Genomic DNA, 20,365 nt, shown 5'->3' on the forward strand with positions numbered 1-20,365 from the left:
AAAATATTTAATTTTTCATCCTGATACAAAAATTTTACACATATTAAAAATTTCCAACCAAACTTCTTATCTTTTTGCAAAACTCAAATTTTGCTCGCTGTACGGAAAGACATTTTTTTGAAACATCGATCGTAACCATAAGATAATTTAATGGAATATCGAAAAATCAGGGAAAATTTGATCAAATCACACAATGGAACGTCAGGCCTTCGAGTTTGGTCTGTCCAGGTGAGTCAAAATATTTCTCAGTCGATTCTTAAAAATTCTTACATTTGAACAAAAGTGTTAGACGAATATAAGATTAAATCTAGCAAGTCTTTCAAAGAAACTGTAATAAAATGATCTACAGTTACCTTTCGACCTTCAAGAGACTAACACTTTTCGTCGAATTGTAGAGAGATTCATGGAAAGAATTTTAGACTACTTTCCAGTTGAGGGGACTAATTTTTCAGTTCGAATTACAGAAAGATTCGGATTAGAGAGAGTTAACTGTATACAAATCTACCTAATCAATGTACAAAATTAAGATTGAGAATAAAACACAAAGTACAAATCAAAGTATTTAAAAAGGTACAGAAAAAATTAGTGGTAAATATGAGAAATTAGATTGGTTAACAAAAATAAGCAACTTCATCTTTAATATCACAGGACAATGGTAAAGACTACTATCAGATGACGCCACAGAATATCGGGAAAATCGGATCCCTCTTTCGGGGAGACTGTTACATTTTGGTCAAGGTAAATTTGCAGAATTTGTGTCCAACCATCATTGTAGTTGGTCTTTTACCAGTTTCCGAAAAAGCTTCATCTTATTTATATGAAAGCAATTTAATAAAAGTATATCAGTTTTGGATATTACCCATGAACAAAGTAACAGTCCCAAACTCATTACTTACTTCCAATATTGGAAGACAATAAGTAGATAACAAGTATACGAATATCTTAGCCAAAATTTATAGACTTTGATTGATTTTTGTCTTCCAGACGTTGAAGCCAGGGAACCGTTTGAAAAGTCATGTTCATTTTTGGATCGGAAGTCAAGCTGAAAAGGTAAGCACTTTTCTCTCTTACCTATAACAATCCAAAAATTTGAGCATTGATTGGTTTATTCAGTTCAACTACATCATAATTTTAAAAGATTTAACCAATCAGATCGATTCGATTGTTGAGGAAACTTTTGGATTGTTATGGGTAAGTACGGTTCCTCTCTTACAACCGAAATATCTAGAAACTGATAAATAAACATCCATGAGAAGAAAAGCAACATAACAATGGGTAGAGTTGTTTTGGCGAACGCGACGGCCTATTGAATAACTAATTACTCCAAAGCAGTTACCTAGAGACAAGATAATTTATCATATTTTTATTGGATGAGGGAAAGTAATGTATCATGGAGTAATTAGTTATTCAAAAGACTGTCGCGTTTGCCAAAACATCTACTGCCCAGCTGGCACACAACGTTGTTTGAACGTTAATATAACGTTATATGGACGTAGTGAACGTTAGATAGACGTTGAAACAACGTTGTGTGCCTGCTGGGTTAGTTGAAGTTTGGTGAGTGTTGAATCTCAACTAGTCATGTTTAGGATATTCCTTTTGCTTGAATCAGGGATATGTTATAGCGGAGCTGGATAACGCACATTTAAAAAAGCCTTGTTCTATCTCTGTCCCTGACATTAAAATTTGATATGAAATTTAACTTTTTTAATTACAAACTCGTGAAATTTGGATTTCCTCTTAGCCAATGATTCTGCTGCTGCATTTATCGTTCACGATTAAAAACTTTTAATTATCAAGAGGGTCTGTAAAACATTGGTGAATGACAATTTAAAAAAATGAAAAACATTGTTTTCATTAGTAAAGTTATAAGAAGTTTCTTCTCTAAGATTATAAATAGTACTTTTTCATTTGAAATACCGCGCTACACCGCGGGGTGCCTCACTTTCTAACTGATATTTTCAGATAGCAAGTCGGTATGTCTGATTATGGAAAAAATTTCAAGTCAATTGAAACAATATTTGTCAAAATATTTACATCCGAAATTTTTAAAGAGAAATCATGAAAGCTTCTCAAATTCATAACACACGCTGATAAAAATAGATTTCATTTACAAGGAAGCTTTTGGGGTATCTTCTACAAATATTATTTTGATGAAAAGCGGGAACATCATAGCAAAATATGTGCAAACGTACTGCATGAATACTTTGTCTGCTTCATTTTTCTTATAAAAACAGAACGCTCAAGGGGACAGAGATGGATTTCTATTATGAACAGTTTACAATAGAAAAGACAAAGAAGCAGTCCGCTAAGGAATTCTCGTCCTTCATCCAGCTCCGCTATAACATATCCCTGCTTGAATAAGGGGACTGCAAGTTTGTGTGGTACATCACAATTTAATCATTTTGAAATATTGTGAGCGTTCACGAATATCAGTCAAATCAATATCGACCAAGTGTTCTTTCAATAACTTCAATTCGAAAACCAGTAAACCAATCAAACGTTTGTACCCTGTTTGATGTCTTCGTAATTTGTCCACGAAAGCTTGATAACAAAGACCTTTGATCTTCTGTAAAGATATAGAATGACCAGCTTTTGAACCAGGATGTTTGGAACGGTGTTTCTGATAATTTTGTTGTAGGCGTTTGTGAAATTTGAGTGGTAGCTTCTTGATCGTTCGAAAACAAAACATAATGTTCAGGCCTTGATCTAAAAATTGAAAAAGATCATAGTCCGTATAAAAAACCCCGGTCTGGAAGCCTTTTGTTTCTTTCCATTGTTTCTTACTTGAAATTGCGTTGAGAAATTAGTTTGTTTTTGCAAACCTTTTGATCATCTGATTAAATCCTAAACCAATCCCAAGAGGAGTACTTTGTAAGGTGCTCAAAAACTGAGCAAATCGACTTTTATCTTTTGATATTAACAAAGGAAAAAGCTAACAAAAAGTTAACACAATAAACTTCGAGAACAGGGTTTTTTATACGGACTATGATTTTCATAACTGGTGCAAAGGCGAATATTCACCGAGAGTGAAAAAAAATCTTTATCATAAAATGTCTTCAAATGAAAAGTGAATCCCAATGGACTATGTTTATTAGTGAAGAAACGAAGTAGGTAGGGCTGGTAGTATTATCCAAATTGAAGTGTGTATACTTCTCATGATTTAATAAGTCTTTACCTTGTCGGAGTGCTTGGGCGAGGGCTAAGAACTTCAGAGCTAAAGGACAAGAAAACAACAATTTCGTCAAAAGTAACAAAGAAATTAAAAAATCAAATGATTTGGATAAACGTTTGCTAATAATACTTTTGAATCAAATTTATAGTGATATCAAGGAAGGCATTCATCAGTTTATTAATCAATCTATTTCTTCTTCCTCGTGACACGTTCTCAGAACCATGTACACTTTCTTTGAAATATTCGGCGGTGAAACTTAGGACAGAAAAGAATACCGGGTGACCCACGAAAAAGTTCAGACGTTTCTCGACGTCTTGAGCGACAAGTCCCAAAGTGGGGGGAGTGTAGAGATTTTGAAAGTGTATCCTAACTTAAAATGGAGCTATCCGTTTAAATTGACCCAATTTGTTCTCTACTTGAGCTTTTAAAGTCAAATTACTTTCGGAAGTGTAAAAAACACGTAAAAAGGGGTATCTAAATTGGTATTTTAGCGTTTTGATATACGTTTCGAAAAAATCTGAAAAATCTACAAAAGCGTCAATTTTATAAACCTAGTTGTTTTTTAACAAAAATTACTTTTAAAGGGTTTTTATTAATATAAGTATAAACTCGTTAAATAAGTCAATTTGTAAGTGATTTCTAATGATTGCATAATTTAAACTCTTTTTTAGGTTTTTACACTTTCCGAAATGTGATTTTGACTTTTAAAGTTCATAATAGAGAAACAGTTGTCCAATTTAAAGTGAGGCTCAAATTTAAGTCGATATCTACTTTCTAAATATCAAAAATTACAGCACTTTGGGACATTTGTTCGCCCAATGTGGAAACGTCTGAACTTTTTCGTGGGTCACCCGGTATATGAATCAAGACTGACTAACCGGCATAGCGAAAGACTTGGTATATATTCTTATGAGCGTTGGAAATGGAATTGAAATTCTCATCAACAATGAGTGGAGAGGCTTTAACCGTCACTGCCAGCACAAGTTGTTTGGCCATTGATAAACCACGATGTGACCCGTATTGAAACGTCATGCCATCCTTGATGCTTTCACCTGTGAAAAACAGCAACAGAATTATGATACATTATATTATTAGTATTCAGTTATAAGCAAGATTGAGTTACAGGATAGACAAGTTCTCTCTTCTTTTTAAACACAAAAGACTATTAAAGATACGCTGCGATGACCTCACGAAATCATCTCTATTTCTAGTTTTCTCCATTTTGTACTCCACTTGCAATCTATCAACTGTTGTGAAAGTGACGTTATTTCAGAGAGCACCAATGGACTCATACCCTAAGTAGCCCATCCTAGAGAGCCTTTCATTTTCCCACTCCTTACCTATATACTGCATGTAATTGTAACAGCATTCCATGGTCTGCAAATTAAACAAATAACCACACCACGTAAACCAATCACCTTGACAACGCTCAGACGAAGATGGCTGACCAGAAATCTTGAAATTGACTGACAGTTTATCTAGGTTAAGGTTTGCGCCATAATTTGGCATATTCCGATTCATATCGTTTAAGAATTTACGAGCCAGTTGAAGACTGGTGGTGACAAAGAAATAGTCATCCACCCAACGAATGAAGAAGGATTCCAGTGTTTGGTATGTAGAGACAAGATATTTAGTCTCAATGTCTCCATAATGAATGTTGTTTAGCGTGGTGGCGAGGATGGAACCTTGAGCAATTCCTGAAGAAGAAACAAACGTGCATTTAACTGAGTATAACAATTTGGGTTTTCTAGTGAAATCATAAAAAAATACTTCTTGGCACTTTCAATTTACAAAATATTAGTAGCATCTTTCTCGACTTGCGGAGGAAGATATAATAATCTTTATTGGATCCTTTCAATGAGGTGGAATGTAGCCTGTACCACACTATTTATCACCTGCAGGATCTGAAGCAGGGTCGTCCTTCTTCGGTTAATACATACAGGCTTTCCAAGAAAGCTAAAACATATGGGTGAATCAAAATCCATATCACGAGTTTAAGAAGATGAGTGTACGTACCTGTGTTTTGCAGTAGATAGCGATCTGATGCGTTTCCTATGGAACATTTGATGTGTTTGGTTACTAAGGACAACATACTATCACGTGTTTCACAACGATAGAAAACTTTATCCACAAAGACCACATTTTGACCAACCAAACGTCCGCATTTGATTTGCTCCCGGATGAACGAGACAAAATTTGTACAATCGAAACCATCCGTTGCTAAGGATACAAACTTTTTAGTAACGCAACCGTTTTGGCTGTTCTTGATTTTGACAAATTTTTTGATGACGTAAGAATCTTCTTTCAAGATTTCAGAGATGAGTTTTAGAATACGGTCTTGAGGTAATGTGTCAAAACAACGTTTGATGTCCAGGGAGATGGCATATAGTTTAGGGATGCATTTGTATTGTGATTTACAATTGTTGACGAATTCAAGCCATTTTTCGAAGATTTGATCAGGGCGTGTCACGCCAACCCCTAGGAGACTAGACTTGAAGAACGATTCGTAGCATAACGATAAATGCAACGGGCGTAGTTCGTTGTTGATGGTTGAAGGTTTCTTTCTCTTTAGGGTGGCAGGTGGGGCGATTGCATTGACGTTAGAAGGCGTAACGACATGGCCTTTGGTCAAATTTGCGATCGCACGAACCTGTAATTAGAAAAATGGATTGTAAAACGTCGCAACAAATTGAAAATAACGCAAACTCGTATTCTTTAGTTATAGCAAATATTGATTTGTTGAGCAATTGAAAGTTGATTAATAGGACCTCAAGCTTTCAGGAAGGTTTGGAACTAAATTTTTATCTGAATTCTAATCATAAATTTGCCAAAGTTCGAAAATCGACCCTGTGAGAGACTGAATTTCTGAACAAAATTTTTAAGACCTTTTGAGAGCCCATTTTCTCAATTTTCAGCCAAAATTTTGAAACTTTGGTTCGAAATTTAAGTTTCACCTCAATAAATTTTATTCTGTTTTACAACGTTTTTCCATTTATCGTCAACATGAAAAATATGAGCAATCCGATTGGCTAAAAACGCGTACATAAATTCTGTCAGCCAATTCGATTGACTTCCAAATTTGCCATACTCACCAACTTTGCCAAATCTACAACCAATTTGCCAAATCCCACTTTCAACTGTCAAAAGATCACAGCTTCATGGCAAATCTGTACATCGCTACGCCGCCATTATGATTTCCGTTTGTAGAGCGAACGATTTTTTAACCAATCAAATTGCCGATCGGCATTGTTTTGCTTTAGCATTGGAAGGTCTTCTATTTTTCAAATCTTTGGTAAAAGTGGCAAAATTGGAGCGAAAAGAACACAGGTCTCGTGGGAACAGTGTTTTGTATGGAGACGTATGGAGGTAAGTTCCAAAAATGCCAAGAATACCAGATTCACCACATCTTTTTTATTTGGCACTTATGGCACTCAAATTTTGCCACATTTGCCAAATTTTTGTCAATCGAATGCAAAATAATTGGCAATCAGGGCAAAAATGGCATATTTTGAAGTCAATCGAATTGGCTGTGCATTTCATATTGTACCGTACAAATACAAGACCACGTGTAAAAAAGGGGTCTGGTAAGCGAGAGATCATATTTTGTACTTATATCTTAGCTGTACTTTTATCTTATGCCGAAATTCATGTTTTCTTTTTTCCTCTCAATACTCAACTTGGATATATTTTTCTGGTTCAGAGTTTTCTTTATTTTCCTCGCCTAAATATGATGAAAAATATATATCCCATATTGTACTCTGTACCGTGTGATAACTATTACATAATGATAGATTTACTCTAAGTTACGCAACTTTGGTAACTTCTATTTAGAGAAGACTTTTTATGGTTAGAAGGCTTTAAAGAGTCTTCTAAAAAACCATTTCTAACTATCAATCAAATTAATTTGCGGGTTTTAAGTAGACTGGAGTCGTTTATGATTTATGATTCCCTGAGTACGAAGAATTAAATGATAATAGCCGCATTCATACAATTTTCACAATAGCAACATTATTTATGATGAATAACAATATGTAATAGTTTTCCTTATTATGCTATAGTATCTCTTAAATCTTGATGTCTAGTTTTAATCCTATCAATACAAGGCTTTAAGGGCGGTTAAGAATTAGCATTAGGGGGGGGGTTCATGTACCACTTTTTGAATTTAAATATAGTTTTGTTCTTTTTGAATGATACGTGGCAAGCGAGATCTTTGGCAAAAAAAGAAAAATCAGTAAAAACTTATCATACATTATCATGCTTCTGGGGGCGAAAATGGAAAATGTTCGTTGTTTTTCCAAAAGGCATTGCATATTGTAAATTAGCAAAGCCTTTTATTAAACAAATTCACTGAGTTAATGGGCTTATTATTTCCGAAATAATTCAACAGATTGCGGTTATTACACTACCCTTATTGGGGAAAACTTTGTCGGGGAAAAGTGACAAAATTTTGGACAAGTGACGAATATTTTCCCCGACAAAAATTTTCCCCGACCTTAATGCGTTTACCAATTACCAGCAAGTGACGAATTTTTCCCCGACGAAAATTTTCCCCGACGAAGTTTTCCCCGATAAGGTATATACCGAACGGTGTACTGAAAAATACGTCAATCTTTATGATACCTTATTGTCAGATATAAATAGTCATAATCCAGTTGGGAAAGTTTAATTGATTAAAGCCCAGTAAAGCCAAATAAAAGTTGAAAATTCAAGTCCAAAGCTTACCGTTTCAGGAGCTTTCTTCATTAGTTTCCCAGTCGAACAAAAAGAGCCCCTCCCTGGTATGAATACGGTTAAGGAGAAAAAAGCTAAAGAAATGTATTTTTCCTTTTCTTTATGAAAGGTGAAAACTGGTTTTTACAAAACACCGCTGTTAGGAAAGACCATCATAGACAATGTACTCAAAAGATAAAATGGAATTAAAAAAATGAAAACTTGTTGTTTTAACAAAACAAAAATTTCAGTCTCAAACTTCACTCAATCTTCAAAAGAAGAAAAAGGACACTCGAGATATCCGATGGTATAGTTTCGAACTAAAATTTTTCGAAAATTTAGAAATATCCAAATCCCGACAAAAATGAATGAAACATTTGAAGGGAGCAGTGCAAGTGGAGAAGAAATGGACGGAACAGAATCCATGAAGTACTACGACACCATTCATGAAACGTTGAAATACATATCGACATTGATGTACGCGATTGGTATCTTTGGAAATCTCTTGATCATATGTTATTTCATCGCAAATAGTAAAAAAAAACTGAGGAAAATGAGCACCTATCATTTTCTGCTGCTCTTTTTAGCAATTATTGATCTATTGGCTTATGTGTTAGCTGATACAGCTGAGCTACTGGTGCAGTGGGACGTTGTTGCTATAAGCGAAATGACAGTTGATTTGATAGCGGCTTCAGTTGAACCATTACGTTTCCAATCAATGTTTGGCTTATTTTTCGTTTCATTAATCCGTTACCAAAGCATTGTACACCCTTTTAAAATGAGATGGAACAAGCGTCGTTATTCTTATATGCTACTGGGAACATTTTTTCTAAGCTTGCTGGTTTGGACTCCATTTCTTATCTCTACAGTATTTACAATGCGATGGAATGATTACTTAACCGGAGCAGATATAATCATTTCATTTCTAGTTTTGGTTTATCAAATTGCATTGTATTTCAAAATGTCGAATGTCTTGGAGGAAAGCCAAGAGCTTCGATCGAGGGAAAGAAACAAAAAAGCTCTCAGAACATTGAGAGCTCTCCTGTGGTTGTTTGCAATATCAATGGTGTTGGGCAAAACCATAGTTTCAATATTTGATAAGCTATTAGAGGGAGAAGTGAGCGAGGCTAGACAAGTAGTTTCAGATACAGTGCAGGAGGTTTCAATGAAACTACTCTATCTCAATAATACAGGCAATTTCTTCATTTACCTCAAAATGATGCCCGATTTTCGCCGATTCATCTGGAGCTTGTTTTACTGTGGTTGTCGCCGAAAAACACACCATTCTTAATAAGAACTTCCGATATCTTATTCGAGGCTATTCGAGAAAAATCTAACCTTTTCGCGATGGAGATATACTTTCCCGATTAAGGGAAATTAAGCAGATCCATTAGAAGAAAGAAAATAATAAAAAACCTCTTGTCCTACAAAATGGTCTAGAGATAAGAATCCAACCATTTCGAACAATTTACGGTATCGTCAGCAAAAGTTACAGATATTACTGGAGTCACAAACTCGGAAACAAATATGGTGGATTATTTTTAAGTAAATTATTAACATTATAAGATTGGTTATGTATGGTAAATAAATCTTAAAACTTAGCTTTGGTATTGTAATTTATGAGACCTTTTGCAAAATTACTTTATTGGAAGGAAAAAGCACTCTCAACTTGGTCTAGCCTAGTGCAAGACAACTAATTATTATTAATTTTTACACACAAATAATCAGCCTTTTTTAACGACTTTTCTAGAAAAATAATCGGTTTTCAAAAAAAGCAAAATTTGAGGGTGAAGCTCTATAAATAAAATGTACCCCTTAACTACCTTTCCCGAGGGGGGCCACTTGATTTCGAAACGAAAGTATGTGCCGCGTAAAATCTGCTTTTCAAAATCGTACCCTTACAGTGTAGTTCAATATGGCTGAAAAGGTACCCTTTCAGTGCATTTTCTCTTGATTTACCCAACCCTTATAGTGCACTATATTTTCAGCTGTAAATCTGCGTGAAAAAAGAAGCTTGGGAAATTTCTGTTTCAAAGAAAAACTGAGAAAAATATTCTTGTCAGCTGTAATTATTAGACAATAAAAACTTTTTCAAACAAACGAGAAGTAAAAACCTTTCTTTTTATCAATTATTTTGAATTTGTTTTAAAGTTCGACCCTTGAAGAGCAATCTCACAGAAACACACCCTTACAGTGCATTTTGGGATACTGAAAAAGCCCACCCTTAAGCGCGGCACATGACGTTGACCAGATCATACGAGTGCCCTCCTTCCGGGCTACCTTTAGATTCTCTATTTAATTGCTTTTATGTTTGAACTTCCCTGTGATGTTGTTATTTTTCAATTTAGGTTCAATTTCACTTTAAGGATTAGGATTTTTTTAATGTTTCTTTATAATTTATAACTATCGGTCCACAGTTCATTTAGTCAAGTTTTCAATGTCTCACTAGGAGTCGTTGGTTTTGTAAAATATATGTTATAAAGGTAACTCACTGTGTCTTGAATTTAAACTTTGCTATTCGCCTCTTTTTTCTTTCTGAACATCTTTTCTTTTCTACTGTCTGAACATGAAATCTAATTAAATTCAGATGGATGTTTGGACCTTTTTTTTACACCTCTTGGGACCACTTTTTTCAATTAGAACCGCTCTCAGGTTTAATCAACAATTTCTTATGTTTTTAGACTCAAACCGACCCTGCTTCAAATCTAATACCTTTGCTTTGAAGTCCTCTCTTTCAAAAGCCGTCTCTCTCTAAACACTACTGTTTTATTTTGCTCAATTTTGAACTGACGAATTTCGAACAACAAATCGATCTCCTTTCCTTCGTATTCTCTATCTAAAATTGCTCCACACCTGATAGGTCAATTCAATTTGAGATCGATGCGTGAAACACACAAAATTAACTTGTCTGAAAACAAAACCTTTAATGAAAATTGATAACTAAAAGGGGCTTACCTTTTTTTGCGAAGGGATGAAGCGTATATCATGTACACCTATACATCGTTTCGAAGCCAACATTTCATTGACCGTGTTCCGAGAAACCGTTCTGAATAACGTCCCCAGTAACGGTTTCATACCAATACGACGTAACACGCTCCAAACAGGTTTCCGATAATAGAAGACTTTATTCCGATGTGTCCCGGTTTCTGTGATGTAAAAACAAGCTTTGAGTAAAGGAACAAGGAGCTCGCTGAAGATCCATTGGATGAACATTTGAACCAATCTCTCCTTCTTCAGCGAGTATTGAGCAGTCTTCGGATGGCTTTGAAGACTTTGTTCGAAGCATGTGAAATGTGACGTCTTGATGCCTTTCATAACGCTTCGTAGAGTCAATCGTTCGTATCTTCTACGCGTCAAGAAAAGTAGAACAGCTTTCAGCAAGGTTTTCTTGTTCCGTTCTGAACCCCATAATAAAGGAGGGATGACATTCGATAAGACTTTCCTTGTCCATAAGTAAACCTAAAAGAAAACCAGGTGGCCTAAAAAACGTTTGATGAACCGCTGCGACCGAATGAGTTTTGGTAGATCTCTAAGCTACATTCATTAGAAATTGGATAGTCTTAAAATTGGCGTGTAACTTTTAAAAGTGTAACAAGCTAGATGCTGAATGGACCTACCTGATGATGAAAGTTAGATAGCAATGCGAGGAGAAAAATGAAAAAAATCAGTAAAATATAGCGTTTAGCGAAAATGCTTAACGCAATAAATTCATCATTGATTGTAGATGGGGGGAGAGGGAAGGGTTGTAGGGAAAAAATAAATAGAAAGTTCTGGTCGCAAAAATCAGTTTTATTGACAATTGAATCATGCTTGATGGTGAGCATTGTTATCAATAATGTTTTTATGTGAAAAACATAGAAATAATAAGGAACAAGCTAGATGCTGAATGGACCTACCTGATGATGAAAGTTAGATAGCAATGCGAGGAGAATAATGAAAAAAATCAGTTGGAAAATATAGCGTTTAGCGAAAATGCATAACACAATAAATTCATCATTGATCGTTGATGGGGGGGGGGGGGGGAGTAGAATAGCAAGCGTCTGTCTTTCCTTGGACACAGGAACGCGGGAATAGTGCTTATAATAAAGAGTTCTTATAAAAAATAGAAATTGCCGCGGGAAAGTGGTTTGGAAAGATTCAGTGAACATATAGAAAAATAGATCCTATTGCAAGTTTAATCTGCAGCAAAATACAACGACGTGGTTTACTAGTCTAGGGGGAGAGGGAAGGGTTGTAGGGAAAAAATAAAAAGAAAGTTCTGGTCGCAAACATCAGTTTTATTGACAATTGAATCATGCTTGATGGTGAGCATTGTTATCAATAATGTTGTTGTGTGAAAAAACAAAGAAATAAGGAAAAAGTCAATTGAAAATCTGCAAAAACGGCGATTACCCGCATATTTCCGGCATTTTCAGCCGGAAAAGAATTTTTCTCAAAAAAACAAACTCGGTCATGTTTTAAGTATTGCGAATACGCATCTTTCTGCAATAAATCAGAAAAAGCTAAGGATGAAAATTCGAGAAAATGTCAAAAAAACCGGTTTTTCCGGCATATTTCCGGCATTTTTGGCCGGAAAAAAATGTTTTTCGAAAATCGGGCTCCGTCACATTTTAGGTATTGTCATCTTGCATCAGTGTCCAAAATTTAATAAAAAGATATAAAGTACAGCTCGAGAAATTCAAGAAATACTGTCTCTCCGGCGAAAATAGGTTGTTCCGGCGGTTTTTGAATAGTTCCAGCTTCAAAAATCAATTTTTTTGAAAATTGAAACATGCTTGATGGTGGGCATTGCTATTAATAATGTTTTTGAATGAAAAAACAACCAAATATAAGAAAAAAATCCAATGAAAATCCAGAAAAACGGCGATTTCCGGCATATTTCCGGCATTTTCGGCCGGAAAAAAATCTTTTTCGAAAATCGGGCTCCGTCATATTTTAAGCATTGCCATTTTGCATCATTGTGCAAAAAATCAGAAAAAAATAATGAGTCAGCATTGAGAAAAGCTATATTTTCTCATTTGGTTAAAGGGAATTTCCCCAAAATACGAAAATCCGTTTTTTAAGGCGAATAAGAATTTTCCGGGAAAAACCACTTCAGCCAGTCTTTAGAGAATCTTTCCCTCCATCTTTGTACAAAAAATCAGAAAAAAGTAATGACAGGATTTTGCACAAAGTCCAAAAAACCCTATTTTTAGGTAGTTTTTGGGCCAAATTTGCCCAAATATATATTTTTTCGAAAATCAGGTTCCGTTACATTTTAGGCATTGCCATTTTGTATCATTGTGCAAAAAATCACAAAAAAATAATGAGTCAACATTGAGAAAAGCTATATTTTCTTATTTGGTTAAAGGGAATTTCCCCAAAAATACGAAAATCCGTTTTTTAAGGCGAATAAGAATTTTCCGGGAAAAAAACCATTCAGCCATTCTTTAGAGAATCTTGCCCTCCATCTTTGTACAAAAAATCAGAAAAAAGTAATGACAGGATTTTGCACAAAGTCCAAAAAACCCTATTTTTAGGTATTTTTTGGCCCAAATTTGCCCAAATAAATTTTTTCTCAAAAATCGGGCTCCGTCACGTTCTGGGCATTGCCATTTTGCATCATTGTGCAAAAAATCAGAAAAAACTAATGAGCCAATCCTGAGAAAAGCTGGTAACAGACGGACAAACGAACGAACGAACGAACGAACGAACGGACATGGGTTAATTTATAGGACCTCCACCGGGGTACCCGGAGGTAGGTCCAAAAAGCATGGTCTACCATACAAGCTCAGTAAAGTTTTGATTACGTTGAAAAATAAAACTTGATAATGGTACGATTTCAACAATTTGCAATCATACCAATTAAGAAAACGCTAGATGACCGCGAGTGAAGAACAAACAATGTGTTAATTGTTCTACTTTTTCAAACGTATAAAATCCACGAACCTGTCTAACTGGAGTAAAAGCGCGTGCTGTTTGTTGGTAATCAACTTTTCGGCGAGATCTTTTAGCTCGTAAATGTTGTCCAATTATCCATTTCGGTAACGGGCAATAAAAGTTCAATAAACGACGTAGTTTCAACTTTTTGAAATTAGTGAGGAGTGTTTTGAAGAGGTTTTTGGTGTGAAAGAGATGTTTAGGTAGGCGTTCGATTTTCAACGGTTTGTTGGCAAATTTGAAGATCGAATTCAATAAATTGTAAATGCCTTTGTTTGTTGGTTCGCTTTTGTTTAGGATGTGAGAAGAACTGAATTTTTGAAGCAACGATTTGGAATAGAACATTTTTGAACGTTTCAAGAAAGTCGATTCTGGGTCTTGAGGGCCGGTCTTATTGGTCGTGTTTTTGATACTGGTAGTAGCTGTTTTCGGTGTTTTTGGCGTTTTCCGGTGATTGGGTGGGTTTTTATTTTGGATGGTTGCTTTATGAAAGTTTTCGTTCAATTTTCGTTTCTTTGACGCTTGTTGTATCGACGGCTCCGAATTTTGTCGTCGACGCTTGTTTGTGACTTTCTTTCTTTCCTGAAAACAGTTTATTTATAGTTGGAATGAAATTCATCAAGTACTTATGGTAAAAAAACAAAAGCCTAATGTCTACTATATGTGAAACTTTCCATGATTTTTTCACCTTTCTACCAAATTTTGTCTTTATTTTTTATATTTCTGATAATGTTGCAAACACTTTTGATGAACCTGGACAAAAGGCTTACCACTGGTCAGGAAACCGTAGGGGGGCCATCCATATAGTACGTACGCAGTGAAGGGGGGAGAGGGGGGTTTAGTAAAAGCGTACATCTATTGTTTAAATGACATCATTTCTATTGTTCTCTGAGTACAAGGGGGGAGGGGGTATAGGGGGGGGGTATCAAATTTTTGGAAAATCTTTGCGTATGTACTATATGGACGGCCCTTAGTGAAAAATCTCAACCGGACGAATTTTCATCTACAGGCATTAAAGCTGTAAAACTGTTCTCACAAGGACTCTTATGATAATATAATTTCGAAGGTCTTTTAGAATTCAAAATGAGAATTACAACGTTTGAAAAGTTTTTACAAATCAAAATAAATCCTTTACCTTTTCACCGACTGGCCCACATAAATCTGGTGTTGTACACTTTGATTCATTTTCATCTTGTAATGGCAAACCACACAACTGAACAAAACAATCATTCTCTATGGCAACAAACATGGAAACATTCTGTAAAATATGCACCATAAACTCGTCACCCAAAAGTGCATGTACATCTTTCCAGATTCGTGTTTTCAAATACATTACGGTTGTATTAGGTGCTTTGATTTGGACACGGTTTGAGCCCGTTATACACGCTCTTTTATACCCTTCACGTATAAGAGAAAATCCAAGGCATAATACATTATTTTGTTTTAAATCCAATAGGCGTTCAATACTTCGATCCAAAATATCTCCGAAAGTAAATAAACATTTTCCAGCGTTCGCGAATGTAGGTAGTATCTCTGTCTGATGGTTGGTTGCTATGACAATCGTGTCCATAAATTTCAACAAAGATTGCGGTGGTTGAAGCGATAATTTCTGTGCAAATTGAGATAAAGTAAAAAGTTTGCAAAAATAAGAAGACAAAGCTGTAGAATTCAAATTCATTTTCCGTAAAGTTTATATCGAGTTTTATATCACACATATACAAGTCCACGCATAAGGGTCTATTTACACTTGATCAAAGAAAACTATTTAGATACGAGTTTTCATTTTTTGAGCGGCAGACTGTAAACATTGGCGAAATTGTTGGAATTCTTTCTCACACGATTTGTGTGTGACGTCTTCGTGTTTTCGTGTGATACACTGGCCATACACCAAGGCCTCTTTGGAACAAGTTGCAGCAAGTTTTGGGAATGTTTTCAAACGTTCCCGAGCACTTGTTAATGAAGCTTTTGTCATTGTTTCCTTCTTCTGTGTACTTTTTTATATTTGTTTTTATTGTGTTTAGTATCACTGAAAATAAACAAATAAACAAATATGAGATAAATATGCAAGTAAAACAGGCAGAAGTGATATAATTCATGACTCTCGAAGTAGCCTCAAAGTTATATGGACAATCTTTTAAAAATTCTTCAAGAATTGTTGAAAAATATCGAATAATTTGTGTATCTCTATATTTCATAGGTAGAGGCAGACGACTTGCTTCAAGGTTGCTATGGAATCGCAAATGAGATGGGTGGCACTATCTTTTATCGAGAGGTATAAGCATCAAAATTTTAGTATCGGAATGAAATATCGTAATCATTGAGAATTAAAACTGTTTTGACCTAAAGAACAGCTTCCGGTTATTGGTTGAATACATGCAGTATTGTGAAAATTTCGGTCCTACATATTGGATGCACTCTATCATGCAGACGATTACTAATCACGAAGAGTCCTGATTCCCCACATTCTATGATAACACCAATCATTGTTTAATTTTTAGTTCGAAGGTAAAGAATCAAGAGAGTTCCTGGATCTTTTTCAATGCGGTGTCAGGTGAGAAGCTCAAGTTTAAGTTGATTAAAGAATCTTCAAATGGTATTCATGACGTAATCTTTTATACGGAAACACCTGAAAAACACCGGGCCTTTGCCACCAGTTTGAATTTAAACAATGAAACTGGTGGTAAACGCCTGCTGTTTTTCATATGTTTCTGTATAAGAGATTAAGTCATGAATGTTAAGAATTCCGAAAAAGAAACGGAAGGATCGCGATATCACAAATCTCTTATAAACAAAGATTCTTAACCTTCTTCGCAAAACAAAGATTCTTAACCTTCTTCGCAGTCGCCTTTTTCTACATTGTTGTGTAACCATAAGTTCCTGTAGCATATCCTACCCTTCCATAGATATTTTGATGGAACAGCAAAGACGTATCGACTGGCTGAGAAAGGCAACTACATCAAAAGGCTGTTTCAAGTCAAAGGACAACGCAACGTTCACGTTTTTGAGGTTTGTAACATTCAATAACCTTATTGAGAATGTAAATAAGTCGTGACAATCGTGATCTTCATTCAGCTACTACATACCTTAATTGGATTAATTTTGGCGTGGATTTTATCTGGCGATTGGCAAAAATGAAATTTTTGACGGTGATTTAATTTGGCCAATGGGAATGTTTTAGTCTCTGGTAAACTAAAAAAATACGTGGTATTTTACTAAGAAATACATATTCCCATAGAATTTCTATCTTAAAAAAAATTTCGTTAAATTTGGCGGGGATTTAATTTTGCGATTTTTGAATAAATCCACCAAATTCGCCAAATTTAATCCCCGACAAAATTTATCCACTTAAGGTACTTCAAGTATTGAGAAAGACATTTAATCGAGTCTCTTAAAGGTTGGGTATAGTGGGTGCCTCATAATGTCAATGCATTATGTATTTAGGTTCCACTGAGTTACAAATCATTGAACAAGGGAGACTCGTTCGTATTGGAAGATCAATGGACTGTTTACTGTTGGAATGGAAAACATTGTAATAAAGCTGAACGAATCAAGGTTACCTTTTCAGAAAATGTTATATGAGAGATTGGGTTCTAGTTTACTAGAGTTGAATGGCGTCAAATGTCTTAAGGCATTAAGCCATTGCATTGATGTGCTTTACATATTTTGAGGTCATTCAACCCTAAGAAACTCAAACCACCAAATTCAATATGAAGTTTTAATCGAGAACAAATTCCCAATGTTGGATGTCTAAGCGTTAAATTTTAATTGAAGCCAGAACCTTTAATCATAATTTAACGCTAAGTCACCAACCATGAGGTATACACCTTCCCAAAGTTTAGTGCAATAAACGTGTTGCTGCAATTTTCTAGCATCTACCAAGGTTTAATAATTTCTCTCGCTAAACCCCCTGCTTTTTACCATTTTCTTAAAATTTCAATAATCGTTTTTTCAGGCCATTGAAGTTGCGAGAGGCATTCGAGACGAATTATGTAGTGGAAAAGCTGAGATTGTGATAGCAGGTAAAAAATAACCTTGAAAAATCATCTCTATCTATGATTGTACTGTAAATTGATGTTTAAATTCTTTGTATGGTGACTAAATATCAATATTGTCAAAAATCTAATTATAAAAAACCTGTACCACGTATCAAAAAACAATTGTATACTTTACACAAATTTTCTCATGTTTCTCGTTTGTCTTGCTTTCCCAAAACCAGATGAAGGTAGCGAACTGATGAACGAACGACGATTCTTTCAAGCTTTGGGTGATCGAGGCCCGATCCAGTCTTCTGAAAAAGGAGGAGACGATGAAAAGTTTGAAGAAGCGAGACAACAAAATATCAACATACAAAAAGTCGTTCGGCAACTACATCGGTACGTTAAGGTTGGAGCTGTCATATTATCCAGCCCATATGTATAAATTTAAAGAAATATCTCAAAAATATTATGAAATATCAAAAAATCATCTAAAGAAAAAAGTTTACGACGCAATTGGGCTAAATACATTAATGATTGGAGCAAATTTCGATAGTTCTGATGTTTCGTAATGGAATGTTCAAACCTACATAAACGCCCTACAAATCATAAAACATGAAGAAACTAGATTACGGTTTAACATGAAGAATTGCCTTATGAGTTTAAAGCGCCAAAGGGGCTAGAGATAAAACTCTTGGATGGGAAATGAATTAACATTTTCATCCGGAAATCTTGTTTCGGAAAGATTGAAGAATCCAAACGTTCTTCGGATTTTAAATTCAATGGCTCTTACCAGACCACGGTACTTTAAAAATTGTAAAGAGCCACCAGATAATCAAAAAAGGCTGCGGATATTCATGACGCACGTTCGGAACGTAAATCCTCAAAAATTAATAAATTTACATTTTAGATTTTCAGAGAATGGAGAATTGGAAGAGGAAGATACAACTTTTGTGAAGCTCAATAGAAGTCATCTTGATTCAAACGTAATTATATTTATTGTTTGGTCCAATCAACTTCTCATGACATTTGGAGACATTTACAAATAACACTTTTTTTTAGACAGACAATGTAGTTACGAATCTTTTCGCTGGTCAGAATTTTCAATTCAAGCTGATATTTCACCATAACTCGTTTTACCGGACAACTGCGCACACTAGATCCATTTCTAGACACAACATTGTAATGTATTTAGGTTTAAGTCCGAACTTGCAAGAGGAAAACTGTAGAAATTGCAGATTGTATTTCTGGATTTTTTCATTACAGAAAAGTTACTTGCTGAATGCTGGTAATGCAGTATTGTTTGTGTGGAAAGGATCCAAATACCATGATGAAAATGATGACATCTTCAAAACGATCAAAGTAAGTGGGTTATTGAATGGGTGTATGATTGGAATGAGCGGGGTTGGGCGTAAAAATCTCAAACTTACAAAAAAGTTAATAAGAATGTTGGAAAGTTTTTGAAAATGAGGCTACTGCAGAAAAAAATGAATGGGGAAGAAGGAAGTTGAACGGTATCAACTTAGGATATCAACTTAGGATGTTCCATATTGAAAATCTTGAAAATAGAATAGTTCAAAGAATATTGATATCTGCAATCTTTAAATAACGTAATATCCTTAATGAACTATACACACATTCTAACGTCGACAAAAAAGCGGATAATTTTTTTCACTTCAGAAGTACATTGAAAGTTCAGAGGAGAAATACAAATCAAGTGTGGTGTTCATGCATGAAGATTTCGAAAGTGATTACTTCAAACAATTCTTTGACCAATGGAAGGAAAGCAAACATCAACACACTCGTAAGTTTATCCGTCTTTTGCGTTTTTATTCCCAAAATACGCATGGAAACTTTTACTGGCTAATAATATTGGGTTTTTTTTTTGTTTTTTTGTTAAAGTTTGATTCTAGCTCGCCGCCCTAACTATAAGAATAATTTTCCAAATGTTTTTTTGCAAATTTTGCCATTTTCCAGGGGTCATCCACACAATTTTAAGAATTTTTTTCGGCTTGAAGGGTTCGTCCACACTAGTATGGATATTAAATGGAACAGCCCCTTTTTTCGACCACACTAGGTTGTCCAGAAGAATATGTTATTTCCATCAAACTTGCGTGATTTAAAATACTTTAAAAAAGAAACGGACATTTTGGGAATTTAACTTACGGTTAAGGCTCACTAATCTATCCTAGTGGTATAGTATTTTTCATAGCGATAAAGGTGGGTTTGTTTCACCAAAGACAGTGCTCTACGTAAAGGAGCAATACAATAATGATGAGTCAAAACTTTTTTTAAAATGTAGAACTTAAAGTTTCATGCTTACAATCATCAGCTACATATGATACAAGTTTGATCTAATTGAAAAAATTTTGTAAGTTTTGACTCATCATTATAGTATTTTTCATAACCTTACTTCCAACAGAATTGTTAGGGATGGGAAAAGAAGAGGTTGAAAAGTGTGCTGAAGAAGAAGAAAACGAAGAAAATTCAGACGGTCCAGTACGAGTAAGTCGAAGAGATTCAAAACATTTCTAAAATAGTGGAGAAATGGGACGTTTTCCTCAACTCTCTGTCTTTAAACAGCGCCGAT

The 20,365-nt window shown here is 35.0% G+C and overlaps 3 protein-coding genes across 3 annotated transcripts in view; 1 reads left to right on the forward strand and 2 right to left on the reverse strand.

Annotated features, from left to right (window-relative positions):
* The window catches only part of LOC136809227 (villin-1-like), a 25,777-nt gene continuing 5,412 nt past the window's right edge, over positions 1 to 20,365 (forward strand). Inside the window, exons 1-13 of the mRNA XM_067065738.1 lie at positions 1 to 228; positions 649 to 738; positions 985 to 1,050; positions 15,999 to 16,073; positions 16,300 to 16,352; positions 16,705 to 16,807; positions 17,243 to 17,353; positions 17,754 to 17,820; positions 18,018 to 18,174; positions 18,686 to 18,761; positions 19,042 to 19,137; positions 19,456 to 19,579; positions 20,198 to 20,280. Coding sequence (XP_066921839.1) covers positions 151 to 228; positions 649 to 738; positions 985 to 1,050; positions 15,999 to 16,073; positions 16,300 to 16,352; positions 16,705 to 16,807; positions 17,243 to 17,353; positions 17,754 to 17,820; positions 18,018 to 18,174; positions 18,686 to 18,761; positions 19,042 to 19,137; positions 19,456 to 19,579; positions 20,198 to 20,280 — 1,179 coding nt within the window. The 5' untranslated portion in view covers positions 1 to 150. The remainder of the gene's footprint in view (positions 229 to 648; positions 739 to 984; positions 1,051 to 15,998; positions 16,074 to 16,299; positions 16,353 to 16,704; positions 16,808 to 17,242; positions 17,354 to 17,753; positions 17,821 to 18,017; positions 18,175 to 18,685; positions 18,762 to 19,041; positions 19,138 to 19,455; positions 19,580 to 20,197; positions 20,281 to 20,365) is intronic.
* LOC136809225 (telomerase reverse transcriptase-like) lies at positions 2,308 to 15,829 on the reverse strand. The gene is made up of 8 exons (XM_067065737.1): positions 14,937 to 15,829; positions 13,811 to 14,383; positions 10,838 to 11,341; positions 5,189 to 5,822; positions 4,513 to 4,869; positions 4,051 to 4,224; positions 3,176 to 3,214; positions 2,308 to 2,706 (listed from the first exon to the last, which is right to left on the reverse strand). The coding sequence occupies exons 1-8, from the start codon at positions 15,477 to 15,479 to the stop codon at positions 2,387 to 2,389; spliced, it is 3,144 nt and encodes a 1,047-aa protein (XP_066921838.1). The 5' UTR covers positions 15,480 to 15,829; the 3' UTR covers positions 2,308 to 2,386.
* Positions 17,858 to 20,365, reverse strand: part of LOC136809228 (p21-activated protein kinase-interacting protein 1-like) — a 21,659-nt gene continuing 19,151 nt past the window's right edge. The window contains exon 15 of the mRNA XM_067065739.1: positions 17,858 to 18,089. The gene's annotated coding sequence lies outside the window, so the exon portion shown is untranslated. The remainder of the gene's footprint in view (positions 18,090 to 20,365) is intronic.

Source organism: Clytia hemisphaerica, unplaced genomic scaffold (genome assembly GCF_902728285.1).
Source record: "Clytia hemisphaerica strain Z4C2 unplaced genomic scaffold, Clytia hemisphaerica genome assembly, whole genome shotgun sequence".
NCBI lineage: Eukaryota > Metazoa > Cnidaria > Hydrozoa > Leptothecata > Clytiidae > Clytia > Clytia hemisphaerica.

Bases quoted from the DNA above. Each gene is read 5' to 3' on its own strand.
- LOC136809225 (XM_067065737.1), bottom strand. From the start codon at position 15,479: ATGAATTTGAATTCTACAGCTTTGTCTTCTTATTTTTGCAAACTTTTT. The intron at 4,225-4,512 runs GTAAGGAGTGGG...TGTTTTTCACAG, and splicing joins CAATTACATGCAGTATATAG to GTGAAAGCATCAAGGATGGC. The intron at 2,707-3,175 runs GTAAAGACTTAT...TTCAATTTTTAG, and splicing joins CGCCCAAGCACTCCGACAAG to ATCAAGGCCTGAACATTATG.